At 40.5% G+C, this 25119-nt stretch overlaps 2 protein-coding genes across 4 annotated transcripts in view; one reads left to right on the top strand and one right to left on the bottom strand.

Moving 5' to 3' along the window:
* The window catches only part of LOC132954992 (ankyrin repeat and fibronectin type-III domain-containing protein 1), a 153718-nt gene extending 145382 nt beyond the window's left edge, over positions 1-8336 (bottom strand). The window contains exons 1-2 of the mRNA XM_061027571.1: positions 8102-8336; positions 3055-3150 (exon numbers count right to left, since the gene is read on the bottom strand). Of these exons, the coding sequence (XP_060883554.1) occupies positions 3055-3071 (17 nt within the window). The 5' untranslated portion in view covers positions 3072-3150; positions 8102-8336. The remainder of the gene's footprint in view (positions 1-3054; positions 3151-8101) is intronic.
* Positions 8337-10180: 1844 nt separating this feature from the next.
* Positions 10181-25119, top strand: part of capn15 (calpain 15) — a 44486-nt gene continuing 29547 nt past the window's right edge. Inside the window, exons 1-2 of one of the 3 annotated variants that reach the window (XM_061028985.1) lie at positions 10181-10276; positions 10362-10502. Coding sequence is in view for 1 of the 3 variants with exons in the window: in XM_061028983.1 (XP_060884966.1) it covers positions 15296-15474 (179 nt within the window). In the remaining 2 variants the exon portion in view is untranslated. Of the gene's footprint in view, positions 10277-10361; positions 10503-13429; positions 15475-25119 lie in introns of those variants that run through there. The other 2 variants (XM_061028986.1, XM_061028983.1) reach the window with 2 other exon arrangements.

The raw sequence follows: 25119 nt of genomic DNA on the forward strand, positions 1-25119 counted from the left end.
AGTGGATTTATGGAGATGGAGGAAATGTTAATGTGAAATGATGTTCAAAGGCATAAATATGAAGTGGCAGTAGTCAACTTTGCCAAACTAATAAACTGGAATATGTCGCAAGCTGTTGCAATCTCTTCAGCTGATTTAGGAGACAAATAAAAGTATCAATTTAAAGTAGTAGATAAAATTGAGCTGCTGTAAATAGTCAATGTCCAATTCACATGAAGATAATCCACTTTCATTCAGCCTCTCAATTTTAAACACGAATGGTTGTGTCTCCCTCTAGTGTCTGAACACCCACTTTCCTGAACACACACAATTAAGAACAGAAAACAGAAGCGTCCTCATCATTATGTGTGCCCGATCTCATCCAGGCTGCGTCAACAGAGCAGTAATTAGAATTCAACGAGTGTCAAACAACTATTAGCTCTGCTTTCTGCACTTTATCTGACAAAGAAACTCTATTACAAACATCCAGGTTGTTATAAACAATGGAGTGTGTGTTAGGAAGAAAATACATGACGTCTGTGGGTATACGCACGCAGACATCACAAACACATACACACACTTTATTGGGTGTGAGTACAGGTGTATGTGTGTGTGCACAGATATAGGGGTGCATGTAAAGCAGAAAGCCTCTCTACCTGTCCGATGACTCACCAGTGAGTCACAGGCCAGAGAGCAGTGCAGAGTTGCATAAGTCAGGAGCTCCAGTCTGTCATGGCTCAGCGCAGCGGCAGGTCGTGTGGCATAACCTCATCATTAAGAGAAGGCCACTAACGTTGGCATAAAGGCCAGGGGGCGTCGGGTAAGGAGGAGGGTGATTCAACAATCACTGATATACTGTAAATGAATGGTTTCACTTGACAGGTTGAGGTGTAGTGAGTAGGAGGGGGAAGCATGTAGGCACGCATCCCTTTCCAGGCTCAGTCACAGCTATGAATTATACATTTTTACATCTACTCGCACCGCTGAGAGATAGGTCTAATGAAGTGACAAGTGACGAGGCTGTGATTCATACACACATACCTGAAAGCACAGTCACACAAAGGCACACACACAAAGATAGAAACCAAGCAGTTTTTCAATGCCAGTCCTTTTTTTTCTTCTATCTGCAGAATGTGTGGAGGAGAGGGGAGGAATGCTGCAGGAGACCAGAGAAGATACAACTGTGGCTCTCATCAGACTGAACCCAGTCACAGGAGCACTGAAGCATTTACTTTATTTAGAGAAAAAAGAAAAGCTGGTTATAAAGGACAATGACCCATAACAAGAGCTCAAAACTACAGGTAGGTAAATGGGTAGGTGTGTGGGTATACAAACAAGGGATTTGAGACTAATATCAATAACTATTATAGAGGGGGAAAATCACTGATTGCCAGTATGGCGTACTAAATACAGAATTTGGGGCCTAGAATTACAATAGGACTTCTCTATGTGGAGTAAGCACTAATTTTGCACTCATATGACAAAGCAAAGGTCTTAATAAGGCTGTTCTCTTTTAGAAATAACAGATTAATACACTGTCAACAGATTCAAGTCCAGACCCCCTTCTGCTCAGCTGCAATGCTACATGTAGAGAGTAAACTATGGAGCTGGAGAGAGCACACTTTAAAGAACTATGTTCTCCATTTCTAAATCACCCCTTCTCGTCTTGTTTATATATTTAGAAAAACTATTTTGCCCTTCATGAAAACTGTTCACATAACACAAATAAATCTCATCATCTCTTCCAATGAAAACACAAATTCATTTTTTACAGTAACTGATGAAAAAATGAATTGTCATTATTTCTTATTTGTTTTTTCTCCTCTTTTTTATCTCCCAAAATGTTATCTCTGCTCCAAGACCTGTCTGACATCATCCATACAGTATTATAACTTTTAATTGCTTTTGTGTTTGTAAATTGTCTGTTTATTGTTTTTCTATTGTCATGTGATTTCACCATTAAAGTAAAAAAGCTATTTATATCTTCTCATGTCGGGGACAAAATGCAAAAACTGAACTATCTGTAATAGGCCCTTACCAGCTGATATGACCGGCCAACAGTTTTAGAGTCCAGCTCTAATGGATAAACAATAGGACTGTGTATAAATGTTCCAATGAACTCTTGCAGTGTTGATCAGAGAAGATCCCTCACAAAGGAGGACTGGAGGTATGTAGGGTCAGATAAATCAGTCCCCCATCCCCCAACAGCAAAAGCTTGCCTTCATACAACAGTTTCGTTATTGCTCCCCTGAGGCATCATTCCCAGGACTTTTTTTAGTCTTTTTAGTTTGCTCACATCTTAAAAGCTAGGAGACAAAATTTATAAATGTTTGTGCTTGCAAAGTGAGAGTTAGTTAAATGTATTTACATAATTGTGTGTCTCCCGGATGTTGTGTGTGCAACTGCTACTAGTGTATATGATGGTTTCTTCACTTCCAATTCCATTTATGAAAACATTAAACTGCAATCTTTAGCATGTCCTGTTTTGCTCAAAAATAGCAAATAACCATTTCTCAGAAAGCCCCAACAAGCTGAGCTGTAAACCTGCAAGCACCTCGTCAACCTGTCCTACAAAAACAGTGAGAGACAATTGGGAGAAGCACAGCATCTGTTCAGATGTCAGCTGCTGCCAAAAGAGCTGTCCATAAAGGACTGGGCTGCTTTTCAATTTCTGTCAAGATGCTGTATTTTAAACAGAAAGAGAGTCAGTATGATCTTCATGCTCCCACTCAGATGCCCTCACCTCAGATTGCAATAAACACTTGAATACAAACTGTGATGTCAGTGCTGTTCAATAGGAGTGTTTTTAAAGGATTTAATTAAACAACAGGCCTTGGATTGAAATGTAAAAAGTTTAAACTACTGCTGTGTCTTTTGTACAACATTTAAGAGTCTCAGAGGGCTGAAGTAATCTGCTTATATTTATGGCTGAAAAGCTGCTCCACTGGGCAACAACAGAACCAGGAAAACCCAAAATAGATACAGGAAGTACATTTGGCAAACACAATCAAACATGTGAATAAGCTGTGTGAAGGCAAAAGTCAAAAAACAAAACAAAGACATAATCTCACTTACTCTATGAGCTGCTCCATTCCTGCACCCTGGGGCTCTGGTGTCTCCCCAGGTTTAGGTTTCTAGTCCTCCTCTTACAGTGTGACTCCTGTGTTTCACCTGGGAAAATGCACATATATACAATGAGTTAGCTTCACATTGGTTATTTTACACTTACTATGTAAAAGAGAGACACAAACATGAGTTTTTTCACTCAGTCATCAAAATTGTCACACATTTTTCAACAGGTGGTTTTATTGATGTTTCTGGAAACACCTCTTCGTCTGTCCTCTGTATCCGTCACCCTCCCTCTCTGTCTTTTTAAGGGCCTCAGCGGGCCTCTCAGATCCTGAGGTGTTGAGTTTCAAAGTTGTCTTCATACAGTGAGATTTATGATGGAAACAGCAAGCCCTGGTTTTGTCTGCTGTCTCGGACTTTCCTGTATGCATTCACAGTGACTGAGCAGGATTTTGTCCCTCTAAGTAAACATCTCAAGAATATGAAGAAGCACTAAAGCAAATAAATGTTGTCTCTCCATTTTTGTTAAATTGTGCTTACAAAGAATCCAATTCATTGGCTTATGTTGGATTTTAACATTAGGTACATTCTTGAAAAGCAGTTTTTTCTGTTTTAGAACAGTTTCACATGATTTGATTGGAGCAAAGGCATTCTGTGAGGGCTGATATAGTGTTTATCAACGCCGGAACTTCTTATTTTATGTATCGCTCCACTTCTGGTGTTCTCAATAATGTTAGAAGTCACTACAAACGGTCTTTGTGTGGATTGATCAAGCTGGTACCTCTGACTCCCACATGCCACAAGAGAAACTGTCAACAGACTCCTATTTCACTGTTTGCTTGATAAAAGAAAACACAGATGTACATATTACAAAGTAGCAGGTCTGCAGTGATATCAGTACAACAGCACACCCTCTTGTGTGGTATTGCTTAAATAATTCTTCTCCTTCACACAGCTTTTTCCCAATAACCAAACTACACATTAAAATCTCCTTTTAGCACAAGTAAACATACATCATCCATCCATTTATTAATATTACTGTGGAGGCAGCTGAATGTCTGCAGCACTATCGCATCCAATTGTATCGTATTGTATTATATGGTATCGATATTAGAACGACTCCACAAACCTTTCAGTACACCAATAACCATGACCTTTTCTCACTCAAGGAAACTCTCTATGATTTGAATGAATATTGTTCATGTTAATGTGAGTCAATTATGCAGCTCTGCGGCAGCGGGGTAAACTGTGTACGGCTGGTGACACTTCTCTTGCCCCGAGCCTGCATGCTAATTTAGCAGAACATCTGGTGAGAGAAGGAAACGTGTACCGTAGAGTTGAACCGACGGGACAATGCTCCCTTGATCCAAAAATGCTGAATGTTTTGGAAGGTGAACTCCATTTAAATCATAGATGCACGTATCTCTGTGTGCCAAAATCGCAAAATTGTCCAGCATCCAATCTCTGCTTTCAGTTGATAGGAAATCCCTGGCAAAGCTAGAGACAGTATGTGCTGCATTGTGCTGCAAGGTCAAGAAATGCTAATTAACTTACCTTTACATGCTCCTGTTTCCTCTGATGTGTTCTGTGCTGTATAACAACACTGATTGATATTTATATTATGCTAATGAAGAGAAGCATTCGATTAGTTTTTTATCGTTATTTTCACAGTTTAAAGACAAATGACTTGTGCTGAAATTATTTGTGTAAGAATTTTATGATTTAAGCTTTTTACCTTGCTTCATATCATGTCTGAAGTTTGAAAATGCTTTCTCGTCTTTATTTCATTTTGGTTTTAATTTCTGGAGGTTTTTGACCATTTTGACACTTAAATTAGCCATTTTACTGACATTAAAGTTTAATCACTTTCACACAGATTATACCAATGATCAAATACGACTCAACATGAAGTAAGAGTGTCTGATCAGGCAAACAGAACTGAACTACCTTAACTAAATCTTCTTTAAGATTACAAAATGTAGACAAACATAAAGGGTGACAGTTAACTAAGTAACTTCTGACATGCCCTTGCTCTGGGTTTGATCTCTACCAGGGAAACAGCCTGATACAGCTTTTGTAACAATGGCACACAATGATTCGGGCAACAGACTGACAATCAGACAAAGGGGGCTTACCAGCTGCTAAGAGCTAAAAAGGCTGACAATACATCAAACAGCAGGGGCATATGTAAGAGTTATTAACTGGATAATGTCTCAACTTTATGACACGCTGCAGCTCAATCCAGATATTCATTTACTTAGCCTAAACAGTGGATTTATTTTGATCATCATATACTTGCAAATTATTTCTTTAATGACCACCTGTTTTTTGTTTGTTTTTGCCCAAATGTCCTTTAACTCTCATTTAAATCAGAATATTAATATGTTCCACACATTCCTCATTTTTCATTTCTCTCTTCGTGTACCTGTACTGTATCCACCCTCTATCCTTCACTTACGCCACTTCTCTACCACCTAGTCATGCATACTAATCCATGCTGTAACTCGGAGCAGTGGCCAGCCGCTGCTTTCCTGTCCCATCAAACATGCATATGAAACAGATGTATCTTTGATGTAGGCTTGTTCATGTTGCCCCGCGTGCATTACTGTGTGAATGAGTGTGTGTGTGTGTGTGTCTTTATTCATGTGAATTTGTCAGAGTGCTGTGAGGCCCTGCGGGTGGAAGCCAGACTGTGAAGAAGCGGCTGCATGTCCCAACACACACGGAGAACTGGAGGGCTGATATAGATCACTGGCATGACAAATAATCAATGCAGTAATATGTTGCTGTATATTTTCTTTGAATACATAATTTATATACAGTAATTTTGTCACTGTGATTAATTGCTAGTGTTCCCAAACATAATGTTGTGGATCTTGAATTTCATCTTCAGTATATAAATGAAAAGATTGCTTTAAATAATGTATTTTTTTAACATTTAAACTTGAACCGATCTGCCTTATAGCGTTAATCAGTTTAGCATAAAGACTTTATGTTTCTATCATTAATAACTGTTCAAAATACATTTCCCAGTTTCATAGTCTAAAGGATCTACACTTGTGTAGTCCCATTGTAAAAACTTTTTGTACAAGAATACCATCATGATAAGTGGACAACACATGTGTTGTGTGGAAATAATAAATACTGTTTAACACAATTATTTTCATTAGTAAAGCTACAAAAGAGAGCAACAACCTTTCAACCCATTCAAATGTGAAACTATACTAGACACATAGTAAATTGAGTTTTCTATAGTATATTGATTTATGTGATTATACATTCATCCATACTGTAATTTTTTTAAAATCCCGATATATATCCTTCCATCCACCTTTGAAATTCTGACTATCTTCTACTTTTCATATTTGAATTAGGGCTGTCAAATGATTAAAAATGAATCGCAATTAATTGCTAAATTTCAATAGTTAATTGTGATTAATCATACTTTTAATCGCATGTTTGAAATTGTTACAAAAAAATTGTTCTGCTTTCATTTTGGCAACCTTCTGGTAAATCGAAGGACACAACATTAACTTAACCACGGAAAAAGGAACTTGTTACGGATCAAAATCTAAGTGAAAACAGCTAAAAGGAGTGGCACAAAAGTGAAATGCTTGATGTCATAAGGTGGATATTACTTTTAACTCGTCAGCTGAGTTGTCTCAAAGTTTTTTAAAGTGAAATGAGACATTTAAAGATGCAGCAGCAGTGTCGTTCTTTTCCATCACCTCTACAAGAAAACACTGCAGAGACTTATCCACTGTGTGCCTAAAGGGACAAAATAGCATGAGATTTATTGCCATTATTGAAAATGAATTCATTCATTTCAGACCTTAATTAATATGGATTAAGTAGTTAATGCAGACAGCCATCATTTTAATGCATATAAATTGAATATCTTTGGGATTTGGACTTTTAGCTTGATAAAAAAGCAATATCTAAATTAGATTTTGTGTTAATCTTCCGTTTTTGACCGTCTTTTGTTTTATGTATGAGCACAGAGTGGATGCTGATCATGATATTTTGCTGGTGTTGAACTTTAGTCCATGTCATCTTTTGGCATCTGAAGTTGTGAAAACTTCCCTTGCACAAGATTGTAAACAGGTATAATCATGAGTCATCCGAGTGGAGGGCTTATCCTGGTCGACATTGGCTGATCTAATTCTAGCAGCTGCATGATTTACTTTGTTTGGATGTGTGATAACATCTGTAGTAGTGACATAAATACCCCCCCCCCCCCCCCCCCCCCCCCCCACTTTCCACAACCCTTGTGCCCCCTCCTGTCCTCACGAGTCCATGACCATGCAAAGTGACCCTGATCCCACCTTCCTGTCAACTACACAATGACACACATTTTTTGTCCCTCGTACAAGCGTTTCCCACTCCTCATCGACCCACCTACACACATCTTTTTCCTTTTTCCCCTAAGACAATTGTGTTATTCACTCTCTATTGTGGAAGCCTGTCATTTCCACATGTGTGTTGGCCATAAAACAGCAAAGAGCCGACTAAAAGCATCCCTTTCCTGACTAGCAGGGTCACAATTTGTCTCATATAAACACAGGACACACCTTAGCTCAACAGTTTTCATATCCTTATGACCCCCTTATAGCGCTTCTGTCCACTGACACGGATTACAAAAGCTATGAAGCAGCCTTTCTTTCATAACTTCATGCCAAGATACTTACAGAGAATAACATTAACATACTATTTCTAGGATTGGTTTGGACTTTGGGTAAACTCTGAGGTGACTTTTATTTGTTGAGAAAGTCTTCAGCAAACTGAACACTGACGCTGGTGTCTTTTGTCTCCCAACGTGCCTCGCGCTGGGTTTCCCTAGCATTGTCATGACAACAGTGTGTGCGCACCGACACTGAAAACAATGTGTGGAGTGAACAGTGTTAGCTAGCAACTTTTCAGAAAAGTTAGCTTCAAACAATTAATGGAATAAAAGTTACCGCTGAACTTTTCTTATTTCGCTCGAGAGCAAGTGCATAAGTGTCAAATGAAGACAGAAAAGAAAGTAGAGTACAAAGTCTGTTCACTCACATACCTTCTTTACGGAGAAACCTTTCCTGTCCGTGAGGTCCAGTACCTTGTCGTGCTATGTTGACGCCAATTAGCTTCTTGACGTCTTAACGCCCTGCTCAAATGTAGCCTAATAATGTGTAATGTCGGTACTAACCTTTTTCTAAAAGTATGTATCCTTTAAACACAAGCACTGCACGACATGTGAGAGACCGTCCAGCGGTAACTTTCTCTGCCCAGGCTCATTCTGAACTCCTCAGCCTGCCTCTATCAAAGGATGCTTTGCTCCGCCTCAATCACTCAGCTCTGAAGATAAATCTCTTATACAGATTGTGCCTCTTGACCAATGGTAAACCGTTTCCGGAGTGGGTTTTTTTTAACAAGAGATCACATATTTATACTATAAGACAATAATGTGGTTTTTATTTTATTTCGCCAAGATGTCTCATTATCCAGCTGTACCAAGCATGTTGATCTAAGCCTAATCCTTTGAATTTCCCTGGTTCAAACAATCCGGGTGACACCGGCATTAACGATAATCCAAACTCAGTAGAAGTTTCACATGCTACTCTTTGGTCCTGCTGAAACTTACATTTCTCTTGGGGCTTTTAAGAAATATGAGACTATTAGTCTACATTTGGTAAAAAAAAAAAAAAAAAAAGTTTAATTCTCAATAGGGCAGTCTGTATTGTTTGAGGGAGCAGTAGAGACTACATTTTAATTCAAAATAAAGTTCAAATTAGGAAAATCTTTGCAATGAGGTCTTATGATTGGATTTGATAAAGCTTTATCCTGGGTTTTTTAAGTTATTTGAAAAATAAAAGTCCCTATGAGGAACAAGAATGACACTGAATCAGCTGAAAAAAAGTTCAAATACAATCCATACAGCAATATTCAAGTACTCCCTATATGTAACTATAACATTGTAGCCTATGAATTCCAATGGCTACTAGAGACTATAGCCTACAAGATTCATTTTAAACATTAGTTTTTGTTATTTTTGTTATTTTGCAAGGTCGACAGACAGACAGACAGACAGACAGACAGACTGACACACAGACAGACAGACAGACAGACAGACAGACACACATACACAGACAGACAGACAGACAGACAGACTGACAGACAGACTGACAGACAGACTGACACACAGACAGACAGACAGACACACACACACACACACACACACACACACACACACACACACACACACACACAGACAGACAGACAATTATTAAATCAGCAGAGTATCGAGGTGCCTATAATGCAGATCTGTTTTTGGGAAAATAAACTACAAAATTTAAAAAAAATTAAAAATTTTCCCCCATAGGGCAAAATGGCATTTTGGCCTGCATTTTCCCAAAGTTGATAACACAATAGATCAAAGAGAAATAATACCTGTTACTTACAGCATCAGACATAAGCAGATAGTAATTATGATGATGATCCTATATGAGATCCTATATCAAAAACATCTGATATTGAGATATTTACAAATATATCAAAGCTAAACCATTTACATAAAAATATAGGCTACATCAAAATGTAACATTTGTACAGGAATTAATATTGAATGCAAATATTAAGCCAAATAAGTAGGCTTCTCTGTCTTTATTGTCTGGTATCGCCATTGATGGAAGAAATAATACTAGATTTCACTTCAAAAACATATTATAAGGAGCTTGTTAGGGAGACTAGATGATCCACATGTTTTCTTATTTACATCATGAACAACACATGGGTGACAGTAAATTTCTAATCTGTCTCAAATCATTTGTAAATCCACTAGATGACGCTAGAGTGCCACTATCTGACATTAGCTTACCTGGATAGCTAATCGGCAATCTACAAAGACTGGAGAGATTTACATCAAACCAAGAAAAGGGTTTCCTATTTCAAATTAATCTTAATGGAATTCACTTTGACACTTTTCAATTTAATTTATTTTGTGGGGCTAAATATATGTATTTGAATTGTATTTGTGTTTCACTGTGGTGACATTCATACCCGGATATCCTTGGTTAAAAAATATCCGTGTTGATCATGGGAAATGTAGTTTCGTAACCTCCCATTCCTGAATGATTGTAACGTACATTCAGTGGCGCTGGAGAGCAGGAGACTATACGTGACTACGCCTTTGACGTACGTATGCTTTCTGTTTGCTCCTTGGAGATTCCCCTTCCTTCCTGGGCTGTTTGAGGTAAACGTACGCGGTCGCATCAGTCTCATTAATACCCCACGGAGTGGAAATAAACTGTCCACGTACGTGTTTGTCACACATGTAGGAGACATGCGGCGACGGAGAGCCCGGGGAGGTTACTGAGGCTAAAGTCCAACCCAGGAGCAACTTGTCGTCTCGATGGCTACCAAAAGTTAACGCACAGGCGGCTGAAAAACAGGAATCATTCTCCTTGAAGCGACTTGAGGTAAGAATTACCGACATGTGAGTGGACTTCAGGAAGTACAAAACCTTCGGCTAGCGACGATAACGTCGACTAAACGATTGTATAAGAGTGTCTTTGTTTACAAGGTCCCCGGTGTCCTCGTCTCGTTCTGTCTCAATGGGATAGTTGAGAGTTTTCATTTGGCTCCGCTTTCTAGCTAATGTTAGTGTTGGTGACAGTTTGACCACAAATAGATTGATTATATGACCATATTCACTATGTGATTTCAAATGAAAGCTCGTGAGTTTGTTTTATTCCCACCAGCTCACTGCACTAAACAGGTCAAAACAACGTGGACATGTTTTCATCTGGTAGGCTTTCTGTAGGAGTCCGACAGGTCAAAGGGTTATGTCAGTTAGATTGTATTTAAAGATGTTAGGGGACTCACAAACTTGCTCGCTATTCAGCAGGTGTATGTGTGCTACCTGAGGCCTGAACTTAGCTTGTCTACTGTAAGAGCAACATCACTAGAGACCAAAGTGTGTGAACTATTTTCTTGATAGTGAACTTGCAGTGTTGTCTAATCCAGTAGTTTCCAAAGTGGGGCAACCAAGAGGGGGGTCGTGATACCCCTTTTCAAAAAGATAATGCAAAATGGAACATTTCAAATGGTAGGCTGTATTTGACCAATTATTGAAAAAAAATATATATACAAAAAAGTAGTTTGATTTTATATAAAACCACATTATTAAGTGAAATGAAATTAACATGTAAAAATATTTTAAATGTAAGTCTGCACATGACAGCAACAATGAAGGTGTTTTGTGCTCTTGAGATATAAAGATGCACACACCTGTGTATCTTTTTATTAAGTTTTGTATGTCCACTCAGTGCTAGTCTATACATGGTAATAACTTCTGCGTCTAGCCTTTCTTAAAATAAGTTACTCTATAAAATAATTCTATGGGTTTTAGTCTGTTGTATTATTTTGTGTTCTTTTTTGTTACCAGTGTTTGGAGTGGCCTATTAGTGATAGGCGTGGCTGTGCTCAAAGTTAAATGCCATAATCAAGAGACAGTGGGGGTCCCCAGTCTCTGGCTTCCTTATTTTGGGCGTCATTAGCTGAAAAGTTGAACCCCTGGTCTGATCATTTGTGTTCTGCTTGGAGCTTTTCCCACTGGAGAGGAAAACAGCATTTGTGAGAGTCAGGACATTTTTGGATGGTGTATAAATGTCAACTTACAATATACTGTGAAATCAGATCACATCCTCCCTTTCCCTTCTTACACCTCTGTGTCCCTGGAGAATAGAAACCAAATCCAATCTCACTTCCTCCGAAGCTCTCTGGCACTGGTGCGGTCAGCTGCTGGATCTGTGGGTGCTGCCTCGCAGAGGGACAGGTGGCACTTGGACAGGTGCACCCTCAACAAAGGGCTGTAGTCCTGTGATTCTGCTGTGGTTTATGTGTAGGGTCTTGTATTTTGTTGTAGTTGTAATTGTCCCACGGTCACAATATGTAAGCTTTTTTAATATGACTGCTCATTCATGCCTTTGACTTTGGCCTTTTGAATTTCCCTCGGGATCAATAAAGTATCTATCTATCTATCTATCTATCTTAACATGCAATACCATGCCTATATTCTTACCAATAGGGCCATAACAAATACATGAACAGTAAAACAGTGACAGCTAACAGCAAGCCATGCACACAATAAAAAATCTTATGTATGTATGATTATAGAGTAAGACTAAAAGTAATATGAATAAGTAAAAAATAATGCTGGATTTATGTATGAGGAATATATGAATAACAACAGCTGCACCACTTCCACTTCTATTTTTTTTTTAAAAAACAGGAAAAAAGGGTTGACGCATTGTGACAGATAGTACTTAAGATTCAAGTCTGTTAAATTTCATCTCAGAAAAATGACTGAGAATATGATTCCCCTGCTGCTCAAAGCCCTTGTATGTGTTTAAATACACAAATCACTCTCAAACTAGTCCTCAAACTCCACTGAATCAGTTTTGTAACTCATTCAACTATCACTAAGGGAAGCTGTTCTTTAAACTTTCTATGTAAGGCGACTTTGTTGACTGCTCCAGCCATGCTCTCTAGCAGTGGTAGCCTATGACTCAGGACTACATCCACATCTATGTTGCATATTTCAGGCTGTGCAGTCAAGTCAACAAGACAAACCAGTTTTAGTCCCAGCCGTGAACTTACTGCACGGTTTCAACAGAAGAACTAGGAGTCATGCTCTGAGCTGTGAATGAAGCACACACCCTTGCAGCTGTGCCATAAACCTGGTTAGACAAGTCCCAGAGAAATGCTAATGCTACACAGCTCGCTCTTTGCTTTCTATGCTACAGAGAATGCATATAGAAAAATATGAGTATCCTCATGTTATGGTCAGTCCTGTGCTCTATAATTGCTGGTGATTACTGTGGATTTGGAGTGGGCTAGAATGAGAGATCAGAAAAGAGGTCATCAAAGTGATGTGAAGTGGAAGAGGAGAAGGGAAAGTTTGAAGGCTTATCTCAGTAATGTGGAGGGACAGTTGAGCAGTGGTGAGTGTTGCAGTCACAACCATCTTCTACTTAACCACCCACTCCCTTCTATGGCATTGACCGTGAAAAGAGCTGCCTGATGTATCATCTCTTTCTTCAAAAAGGATACAGAGCAGGGAGAGTTATGTTATTAGTAATTTATGTATGATAAAAAAATGTTTTATTGCGAAATATTTTCCACCCGAATGAACATGCCTCATCCTGCCAATGCTGCCTCTTACATTCCACAACTTGTGGTAAACTCTTGACAATAATAATCGAGATCTATACTATGAGGCTAAAATTTAAATCTCTTGAATGCAGCCTCCCAGTTTCTCCCTCGCTTCTCACCGGGTCTCAGTGCGCATGCGCTCTGCTGACACTCCAGTAATCCGCTGTTAGGAGGAGATTGCATCCCCGTGCACTGCGCTCACGCTATCAGTGAGGGAGAATTAAAGCCCGTGGAAAAGACATACAACGACAACAGAAGTAGGAGGATAACAAATCATAATGAGACCTCAATGGAGCAATCCAAACAGCTCTCCTGCAGTGGACCGGTTTGCTCTATGAGCACGCGAAACCGTGACTGGACCGAGGATGTGTCTTAACGTGAGAACAACAAGGCTTTAGCATCTACAGGCGTGGAAATATGAGATGAACGCAGGCTGGGGTGGACCGACCGGAAGATGGGCAAATTAGCAAATTAAGTGCTACTCCTCCGTGGATATTTTGACGTTTCCTGTGCGAGACCTTCCCTGGCCTCTGTAACGCTATGTGGAAATGGACACACAATACCTTTTTTTTATACAAGTAATGCTTTGCAGTGCTCCTGTTAGGTTCAGTTAAACAACAACATGCGCTGGCGTTATTAGTGATTATCATGTAACGTTCACTGGAAGCTGTAATTTAAGCTGCATGTGATCTTTGCGTTGATTTGATCATAATCAGATGGTTTTAATGAAAAACAACAACACAACGGGATATTTCTGCTATTTGACATTTGCCTCAGGGTTTTACAAGCCGTCGATACTTGTCAACATGCATGTCAATGTGGTTTCAAACCCTCCTGTTTCAGTCAGCTGTCTCAGTAGAGACTTGCTATGACAGACCAGCAAGTCCACTTAAATCCCAGAGCATGTTGATGAACTGGACTGACCGGCATCGGCGGTGGGATCAGACAGAAATTAAGCTACCTCTCTTTATGACAGCAGGATCCAGGACCATCTCCAGCTCTGCAGCCAGACACGGAGCATTCCTCTTGGGTTTTTTTGTCGGATATTACGCAGAACCAACAGCTGGGGCAGCTTAAGTTTAAAGAGCAAAAGTCCCACCTCCGTTTATCCGGTTTACTCTAATTTACAGTCAAACACGTGAGTTATTTTTTTTTTTCTAAAGAGATACAACGTTTGGCAGACGTGGTCTATGTTCTCTTAAAATCCCTCTCTAAACATGAGTATTTTTCCAGTGGGAGAAGTGAAGCTGGGGTGTTTCAGTGGTAAACTTCCACAGCAGCTGTTACCCACACTGAAAGATGAGACTTTCGATATTAGCATGCTTGTAGTTTTGCCAACACCCTTCCCAGGAAATGCAATGCATTAATTCCCTCCAGTTGCCACATTGTAAATAACTCTGGACATATTTTCTATCACGAGCTCTATGCCATCATTGATTACGATCAGCTGTCTCTATGGATCACAATGTTACAGTTTCTGAACCTTACATTTTCTGGAAGTTGTCTTCAAGTGAAGGAAGGATGAAGCAGGCATGAGACTACACAGACTTGGAAGATGTGTCACTAGGAATGTGGGAGGAAATATGAGTGGCAATACACAGGACGTGGAGGAGAGTGTTACAAGTTTAAAGTCTACAAGAGAGAGAATTACAAAATTTGCTGTGAGAAAATAGTATTTTCTTCTCTCTGAGACCCACTGCTGTATTTGAATCAGCTCTCCAGGTGTCCAATTACTACTTGATTTGAGAACTTCTCCCCCTGTGCACTGTGGGATATCCAACCTGATCTGCATCTCTAGCCACCTGCAAGTTCTGCACACTTTTAAATACCCTTGCCTTCGATTCTGGCAGAAGAAAATTCTTCAAAATCTGTCAACAGGAAGCTTTACATGATAAAGGTTGTTGTTGTGGTCCAAACAACCCCTTTCTTTAGGGTCTCTCAGTGTGTTTCTCTTTGAAAGGAACTGTGGATTCCTTGTCAAGTTCTGCATTCTAGGGAGAACCAAAACAAACTGACCCCCCACTATCAGAGAGACTTATTCCCTGTCACTGTGGTGATGGGGAGCTCAGCCTCATCTCTCACTGCAGAAACAGAGTCCGACCATGGCTTCCGCAGCACCCCGTACCCGTCCTCCCCCCCTGTGGGCTGGCTCAGAAACAGCCACAGCAGTCCCGTGTGGGGCACCACCTTCATCGCACGTCAGCAGCAGCACCCACTGCCTCACCGAGAGCGCAGGTAAGAGCTTTAGTCTTTTGTTGTCAAAGGAGGAGTGAGACGTGGAGTTGTATTTCAAAGCTGTGTGCGCACAGACTGGCATGGATCTAAGTCCCCTGCTGTGTGTGATGCACACTTTGTCCTGAGGTCTTCATCAGAATTGCTCATTTGAGAAATGTACATCTTTGTCTTTAACAGGCGTTTCAAAATGCTCACTAAAAATGCAATAACCTCACAGCAATGGATCAAATCCCCTGTTTCATCAAAGCTTATCTTATCAAAGCCTGCATATTGATGTTTTTCTATCATGCACCCGAAATCTGGCTAAGCCGGATTTGTACACCAAAATTCCCACCCTATTGGTTCCGTCTTGCACAGCTGTACAGTATGTGATGTAATTTCTGCAGCGCTGAGTGGATTGTCTGGACAGACAGACTACATTGACCTCTGTGAGCCCAATAATAAAAAAAGCCCAAGGGTAATTAGTAGAGGAGTGGGTCATGCACCTTACCCAGATCCAGAACAAGTTTAGTGATGTTGTTTTAGTTTAAAAAGTGTCAGAGTGGTTCAACTGTCTGAAAAAGCATCTTTTTGACCCATCTTTTACCCCCCCCCCCCATAACATGACTGTCAGTAAAAGCTCCTTTGGTTTGAATGTCTGAAAAGCAAAACACCTATTTATAGTTTCTCTAAGAACAAACTTCTTATTGAGCTAGCAGCAGCTAGGTAATTGGGTGAGGATTACTCCTTGAAGAAAAATAACTATTTGCAGAAGAGAAATGCTATTCATACACTCTGTTGTGTCAGCATTGACTGCATGCACAAAATATATTCAGTTACTGTATCTACAAGAAAGCGTGTGCTGCAATAATCCATTGTTCCAGTCATTGCTTTGTGAATCACTGTCAGCACAGTGAAAGGCCTGTCAGTGGTGTGTAAGAAGCTCAGTTTGAATGTTTGCAGCTCATCCAGCAGTTCTCACTGACTTTATTCCAAAAGATGATCTCCTCAACCGCCCGCACACAAACTTGTTCAGAAGTGTTTCCAGTTTTCCTTCAGATTTTTTAGGTCATGTCTCCCAGAACAAGAGCAAGGCGGTTGATATCGACCGCATGTAGTGTATTGAAGTAGTTGCTGAGTCACTCAGGGCATCATGGTCCTGTTGTTAGTTATTGATTTTCAGAGAGCGCGATCACATTTCTTCATAATGGATGTCATTATTTATTCAGCAACGGTCTCCAGTCTGCCTTTCATCTTTCTTGATTCCTGTGAATGCTTTCCTTGCTGTTGCTCTACATTTAACAGTTAAGGCTGTCATGGCCAGTGATAACTCCTCCAAGACTTCCAAAATATACACAGGGCTGACTTTAACCCTTGTGTAACCACAACTCCATGTAGCTTTATAAGGTCAAGTTCTATTTTTCTGGTTCATTCAACAGAATATTCAGTTGAATCTGTGCGTCTCTGTAGCAACAAGCCTCTTTCTCCAACTCCAATCCGACTACACCCTAACTCAGCAGAGCACAGAAAAGAGCACGCAGACAGATGCACATAAAACACATAAACCAACTCTCCACACACTCATATTCTGATAATAGTTGCAATAGCACTTTCTCTCTTATGCGTCCTCTTACTCTCACACTCACTCACTCACAGTCGCATGCACATAAACGGACTGCTGTGTGAGCCTAACAATGTTAGGCAAGCTTTGCTGAGCTGTGACAGAGCATGAAATATAGAAACAACAGAACACTACAAGCCCGCCTCACTCATACAGTTTTATTCTCTAATATATTGTTCTATAAAACATTTTCTTTCCTTTGTTTTGCTTCGCCTGCGGGCTGAATGCACAGTCTTGTCCTTGGGTGGTTTCAATTTGTTTTCACACGGCTCTGACCCATTGACTTTGGGAAGTGTTTGTGTGCATGGAAGCAGTGCCTCGACTGTGAAGGTACACAGAGTATGATCCTGAGGTGTGATCTAAATCTTTTTTTCCCAATACTAGTATTGTTTAAGCTAGCAATATGACTGTGCTCCATTTGATCCCAGCCACATAGCTGCACATGGCTGTCCGAGCCCTGAGCCCCTTTAAAGTGACTGCTTCCTCCCTCCTGAGTTGATCCTAGAGTCTGTACTGTCCCAGCATGATGGATGACAGTGTTTATCGCCACTCCATTCCACCAGCTCTCCTCCCTTTAATTGGATTAAAACGGGTCCACTTGGATTTGACCAGCGTGGTCACTGGCTGTGTTTATGTCTGAATCATTTCAGCACGTCCTCCCTCGCTATGGCCCATGTCTGGTGAAGACAGGAGTTGCGTCAGGACAGTCCCCAAGCCACCAGAAAAGAATTGGCCTGCAGTCAGGCTTTGTCTCACAGAGAGGCTTTCTTTGGAAACAGAGAACCGATGCTGCAAGACAAAGAAAAATAAGCTATCTTATTGGCACTGCCACTGACATGATTCCAGATTCCCCCACTCTTGTTGCCATGGAAATCTGTAGCATATGTTCAGTAACCTAATTCACTTGGCCTGTGATAAGACCACACATGGTAACCTGGCAGACTCGGACACAGAAGGAAGCCAGTGGAGTGACATCTAACCTGCTGATGATTCATGGCACTGCTTAGGGAAGTCTCAGAGAAGCAGTTGAACTTGACTTATTTCAAGAAGTTAATTTCTGTTTTTTCAAATAGGAAGTAGAAGTCAACTTTGTGCTTTCTGTCTGAGAAGTTCCCCTCTGGCTGAAATGCAGCGCTGTCAGCAGAGCCGCTTCCCTCCGGGTTTGCGTGCCCAGAGGAACTTTGCTAAAGCGCAACGACAGCAGCACCCTGCCCCGAACATTTCTTCCTCTTCCTCCTACCTCTTTCCGGAGCTTTCCTGGCAGCTTCCTGCTTGCTCTAGCTTACTTGCTCCGTGCAACTGATGTCCGCAGAAACCCAGTCAGACAGTTTCCTCTGTTTAAAGATTCAGATGTCTTAATCTGTCTCCACCATTGACAGATTCACTCGTCAAAAATGAGCACAGGTCTTGAAATATTCACAGAGGACAAAGCTTAGAGGTCAGAAGCTACAGGTTAGACTTTGTGTTACTTTCACCCTTTCAAATCGTTAGTTCACATCTAATCTTGATCATATTTCTGGGTTAAGAGGTTTTGCTCCTTGCTGTGTAACCATCCTGCAAAATAAAAGCAACAACAGCATTAATCTTTTCTGAACTTTGCGCCCTATAAAGAAAAAACAAGTTCTCAAGAAGAGTTCAAGTACAGACTTACCCTGACGCATAACAGTTACACAACGTCACCTTTGTTTTAGTTGTATCACACCCTTCTTGTTCTGTTCCAGTTTCAAAATAGAGGATTATTTGTTCACTTTTTTCATATTGCTCTCAGTACTGATTATTGGCCTTAGGGCTAAGATCTTTGTTGTAAGTGGCAACTGGAGCCAGCACCTTAACGTGTTATAATCTGTTCTGTTGTTTTCACATGAAGTTTCTAATCATTAAAAAGAATTCTGCTCAAAACTTCCCTAATAATCTTGTTGTTTTGTCCCCAGTGACTAAGGCGTCACGGTCACCAATCCCTGGTCTCACGTCAGCGAGTCTCAGCGCGTCACAGCAGAAACTCTTTATCAGCTGAAGTCTTGGCTCCAGATACTCACGTCGGATAAGTTGCCATACCTGGCTTAGCTCCATGATGTTTGTTGTAAAGAATGAAGTCTTATGGAGCTGTCGGCGCTGAGTGATGAGTCATAATTGTGCCACAACATATTAGCAGGTAGAGATGAGGCTCTGAACAGTTATCCACAAAGTCTATGACCCTGACTCATCAGCTTCTTTGCCACGCGGGGAAGGGAATGCTTGCTAGGGGGAAATTGCTTTTAAGTGATCCAGCAAGAAAAAAAAAAATCAACAATGAAGTGATAAACCTTTCTGCTACATAAGCTGCTGCACACAGACTGCATTCATTACTCAAAGGGGGAAATAAATTCTGATTCGAGTTGCTCAACAGTGTTAGAGAGTGTGTGACGGTGCTGATCTAATCCCTGTCACTGAAGTTTTCTGGGTGTGTTCAGAGGTTTCAACAATCATTATTCTTTTTATTAAAGCGTCTCTCATCCAAGGGCGTATTGCCCTCTGATAATTCACATTTTTTAACAGCCCGTTCAACTGTGTTTAACAGGAATCCCCTGCTCAGCTTGCATCATCGCTCCGTCTGCCAGAGATGTTTGTGTGGATGAATAAAACACATCAAAAGCAGAAATGCCAGCTCTCAGAAAACTCGTGGTGATGGCCTTGTAGCTGATAGTTATAAAATCACCTCCCTCCCTCCCTCCTGTCACAGCTCAGGTCGCAGCTATTAAACAAGTTCATCATCAAGTGCGCAATAACTGAGACATTTGTCTAACATAAACATTTTATACGCTACAGTGTCTCTGCTCCTCTTCTCTCCCTGCATTCACACAAAACTCAGCTTGTAAATATTTATCACAGGAGTGACTCACTTTATTTGTGTTTTTGAGGCGGGGGGCGTTGGAGGGCTACATCTGGTACCTCTCTCGCAAAGGGAGTTCCACACAGTCAGTTTGACTAAAGTTTTCCAACCTATTAGTATTTACTGATTACTGCTGATGCAAAACTGCACCAAGAAGGTCAAAACAACAGGAGAGAAAACCACTTATAGCACATTCTGGATAAAGCAAAAGATAACGGTAGATAACTTCAGTACATAGCAACAGATAAAGTCTAGCATCTTTAATGTATGAGGAGGTTAATGTACATCTTTGGGACATTTATTTTCAAAGTAGAAAGTTCTATTTGTGATATTTAACACGTGAACTCTTCAGAGATAGCTAAAAGTAGGAAAAACAGTAAACTTGTAAAAACTGTTAAAGCATTGCAAGGTAGAAATGATAGAAGATAAAACTGAGACTACAAACTTGAAGAAAAGAAAGTATAAGATAATAGGCATTATAATGATCACCCTTCTGAATACTTTATAATGCAACTAAAACTTGGATTAACTTGAGGCCCAAGAAACCCCTAACCTTAAATTGTAAAATAAAATCCTTATGTTAGAATCTGTGATGATATTGAAGTTTGATGAACCATGTTTGATTCTTTCCCTTGATGCTAAGCATTGGGATGAAATCTTTCATAACATCATTGTAACATGGGGGCGGCAGTAGCTCAGTCTGTAGGGGCTTGGGATGACCCAACACTGTATTGATTCACCACATTATGAAGTAGGAGAGTCTGCTGTTCAGGCAACCACATCCAGCTTGTCTGCTTGTAAAGGGTAATGTCCGGGTGAAGACGAGGGTTAGTGAAGACTTTTACAACATTCCCTGAGTAAAACATCTCTTTTCATAATTCTTGAATCATGTAAAGATCACTCAGAGAATACACCTGTCCCCAACTGTCCTAAAAAGAAATCATAGTGTAATGGCTTGTCTGCTGTTTGCAGATAATTGATTCTGGTTTTAATGTATGCTGCTGTCACTACTGCAGTGTGTAACAAGCTACACAGCAGGGAGTCTGTTTTTTGTCTGTCAGTTGTGCCATACATGTGCCCACACAAGGAAGTTCACTTTGTGTTTTATCTTCTATATACATAGTATGTGTATACAAGATAAAAAATGTGTGAAGGTTTTTTAAGGCGTTTATTAGTTATCAGACCAATGCACAAATAAGATTAGAGCAAATAGAATGAACCGTATAATCAGATCAAGACCTTTCAGCTGGCTGTAGTGCTGACAGTGCAGACTTAAAGAGACACTGTGTTTTTGCCAAATAGCTAAAAGAAAAAGAGAAGGTCAAGAGATGAGCCTCCATGGTAACCCTCTGTGACACTCGCTGTAAGCTGAGTGACAGACACGTGTTATATAATATCTGTGAAGTGCTGACTGACTCATTTAGTGTTTTAGCTTCGTCTGACGTCGGGATTAAAGCCTTAGACTGCCACTAAACTGTCTAAATAGTTGACAACATTTTTATTACTAAAGGTCTAAATGTTCCTCTTGTTTATGAATTTAAGAGGCGAATGGAAGTGAAGGTAGTTGTTTTCCTTAAAGTTCACCAGGTAAACTATTATGTAAGGGATCATGTAAGGTGAGCTGGTTGTTATCGTGGGATGAAACGTGACAAGGGTTAGACAAGACCCCGACACTGAGCGGGGTCTCTTTATCTCATACCATGTAGCGTTAGCTTTAGCCTACAGTTTATGCCTCTTTTATCCTCTCCTTTCTGTTTTCTCATACAGAAAACAAGTTGACACATTTTTGCTAGCAGGCTAGCTGGTTGGTTAGCTAACAAGAAATGTACTAATAACCTTGTCATGCCGCAGTGAATGTAGTTTATATATTCACCCAACACAAACTACAAGTTAGTACAACACTTGTATTAACAGATTAAACCGTATAACAATGACTAAAGTTACTTTAAAGAAGGAACTATATCATTCTCAATGGTTTGTGGGATGGGTAGTCCCTTGACTCCGCAAGAAAATGATGTACACAGTCTTGTACCTTTGCCCTTTTCTCCGTTTTTTAAATGCTGGGGTAGGTGGTTGTCTTGGTTCCAGGCACCAATCTCTTGATATAAGAATTTTGTGAAAAACCTTCTTGATTAATAAAGTTCCATCTCATCTTTTCTTCGTAAAGAGTAATTAAATGTGAATGTTATAGCACTTTTATTGGCAAGTTTGATCCTTTAGGAGAAAGAACAAAACAAGAAATTAACTTTACAACCTAGCAGACATTGGTGCTGCTATCCTGCCAACATTCATGCTTTGGTTTGTGTTGAACATATAAATTAGAAGTCTGCCTCCAGTGGCTACATAAGTTAGCATGTTTCCCCTCAGGCTCTGGGCCCGGGGCCAGCCTCGGTAAGACAGTGCTAATGACTGTCGCACAAAGGCCAAATGTCTCACAGCGCGGCCCGTAGACTCTGGCCAGACTTAGCTCACTCTGTCTCGCTCCTGACTTCAGTGGGTGGAAGGGACTGAAATAGGCAGCCATAGATGTTCCACTCATAATCAGCAGTGCTTTTGTACATTTCTCTCATCTGGCAAGGTTGTTTACACTCTTATATTTCTGGACTTTTCTTTTTGGTACATTTGTCTCTAATGCCTGTAAACTTCTCAGGTGAACTACCATAATGTTCCAGGTTTACTTATTTTCATTTTGTCTTTTAGAGCTCTCACTCCCTCTAATAGTCTGTTCAAGCACCCTTTGATTGTCTTGCACTCAGCGAAGCGTCGGAAAAATTGGTCAGGGGTCGTTGACGGTCTTACTTGAGTGAATTTAGAGTAGGAACGGGTATTTTATGGGCAGCAGGCTGCAATGAGGACCTCATTGCGAAAGGATGGGTTTATAGGGGGGGAGCGCTCTCTCTCTCTCTCTCTCTCTCTGGCTCTCTCTCTGGCTCTCTCTCTCTCTCCCTCTCTCTCTCTCTCCCCCTACCTCTCTCTCCGCTGTAAGCTATTGGCTAGCCGCCCATGTCTGCGACACTGAGGAGCTGAGGAGCTGAAGTGGGCACTTTTAGAGCAGCTCCACTGAACACAGGGGCCAAGGACAAAAGGTGTGTGCGTGTGTCTGTGTGTATAAGTGTGTTTGTACACTCTCTTGTGAGAGAGTGGAGCATGTACATGGAAAGCATCCTTTAGGGTCCAGGGAACACATCATATGCTGCAGGCGTGTACTGTACATTCAGAGGTGTACATCATGTGTAAACATCCACAATGCATTCTCTTCATGGAGGATAAGAACTGTGGCTGTAACTGTTAGTGTGGCTGACATTTAAAACTGGATGCTAACAAGAGATAGTAATGAGATAAATAAGATGCTTATCAATCAAGAAATCTTATTTTTGTATAGGGCTGAATCAGAAGTTATCTCGAGACACTTTTCATTACAAGTTGATCTAATCAATACTCGTTGACTGGTGTTATTTATCAGGATTCATCCGGAATTCTAGATTTACTGACATGAAATGTTGATTCACAAGTTTTTTAATTATCAATGAGGATGTTAGTGTCGAGTGTGAGTTAAACAAAAACTAACAATACTAACAGGAGACAGTGGTGCGCTGTGAACATTCTCCAAAGTAATGTTGTTTCACTTTCAAAGGCGGCTGCCAGCTATGACGTTGCCCAGGTACACACTTCGGCTATAATTAACTAATAAAAAAATAAAAAAAACCTAGGATATATTAATAAATCAGGACATTGTTATTTACTTTCATACATCTTGTTCTAAGCATACACATTTATACATGTATATATCTCTTCTCTAGGAGACTTACCACTAACATGCACTGCATTCTGGGTGCTCAATGATCAAGAGGGGTTATGGAAAATTCTTTTGAGAGGCTGATCACTGAGATGAAAAGCTCCTGTGTCGGCTGCTTCAGACAGTAACAAAATGAAATTACATTAGACTTGGTACAGGTTGTCTGGGGAAAGATGTGAACATTTTCAGAGCACAGTAAAGACAGCATATTAGAAACAATGAATATGCCTTTTTAAATTCTTCCTCACAGAATCATCTTTCAAAGACATAATTAATTTTTTATAGTTACTGAGAGAACATGGCAGATTTAACTGTCAGATAAAAAAGTAAACAAAGCAAAGAACCAAATACTGATTATGGAGTGTTTAGAGGTGTGTCCTAGTGGGGGGGGGGGGGGGGTGCTGCCCCCCCCCCAATATAATGGTAGGGGAAACACTGATTTTGGAGCGCTGACTGGAGCCCAGGAGAATAAATGCAGCGCTAATGGCTCCTGACATAAAGCACCGTGACTTCTCCCTCCATACTTTTGCTCCCCTGAGGGCCGAGGGAACACACAAACTAAGGCACAAATGTATTTGGACAACAAAACAAGCAGCTATGCTATGTCTACAAATAAATATAGCTACATGCATGCACACCCAAAGGCAAGCACCAATATACACAAAGACACCCAAAAAGACACATTAGCATCCCTCGGTGCTGCAGGAGAGCTGACGAGAGGAGAAGAGCGTGTGCTGAGTGCGAGCTTGTCTGAACATAAGAGATTTCCTTGGCTTTAATGGGGTTGAATTAAGGGAAATTAGCTGGACAGAACATGCTGCATTGGTGAAAACAGGACCTACGCCAGCCAACCAGTAGGCACCCCTACAAGACTATTCTAGTCTTTATAGCTAGCTTAAAAGGTCACATGGACTGTGAGATTGTACCTTTTCATGCTCTAAATTGAAAGCAACAAAGGGATAACTAGATTTATTTTCACTTTGAAACATTCTCAGGGACTCTACTACTCACAGACAAATTCTTCCCCATGAAATCTTTTGTCACATACAACATACAACTCTTCAACCAAAAGAGGGATTCAATGTGACCATATCAACAAGCTCTGCAGTCATTTTGTGGGCTTCCAGCTCTTTGCTCCTGACCCACCACTATCCTACAATTCCCCCATTACCTCCTCTGTGTTGCTGTTCACACATGAATAGCTTGAGTGACAGTGACATTTATTGGCTTGTCCAGACAGCAACTGCATCCGCTCCTCTTCAAAACCCCCCTTGATCTCTGGAGGTATCCAGCTGTGCTGCTTCCCCCCCGAAAGGCACTAATATACCCACATTCAATATGTTGGATTGATTGGACTGCAGGCACACAGAATGGATTGGA

Source organism: Labrus mixtus, chromosome 21 (assembly GCF_963584025.1).
Source record: "Labrus mixtus chromosome 21, fLabMix1.1, whole genome shotgun sequence".
Classification (NCBI taxonomy): domain Eukaryota; kingdom Metazoa; phylum Chordata; class Actinopteri; order Labriformes; family Labridae; genus Labrus; species Labrus mixtus.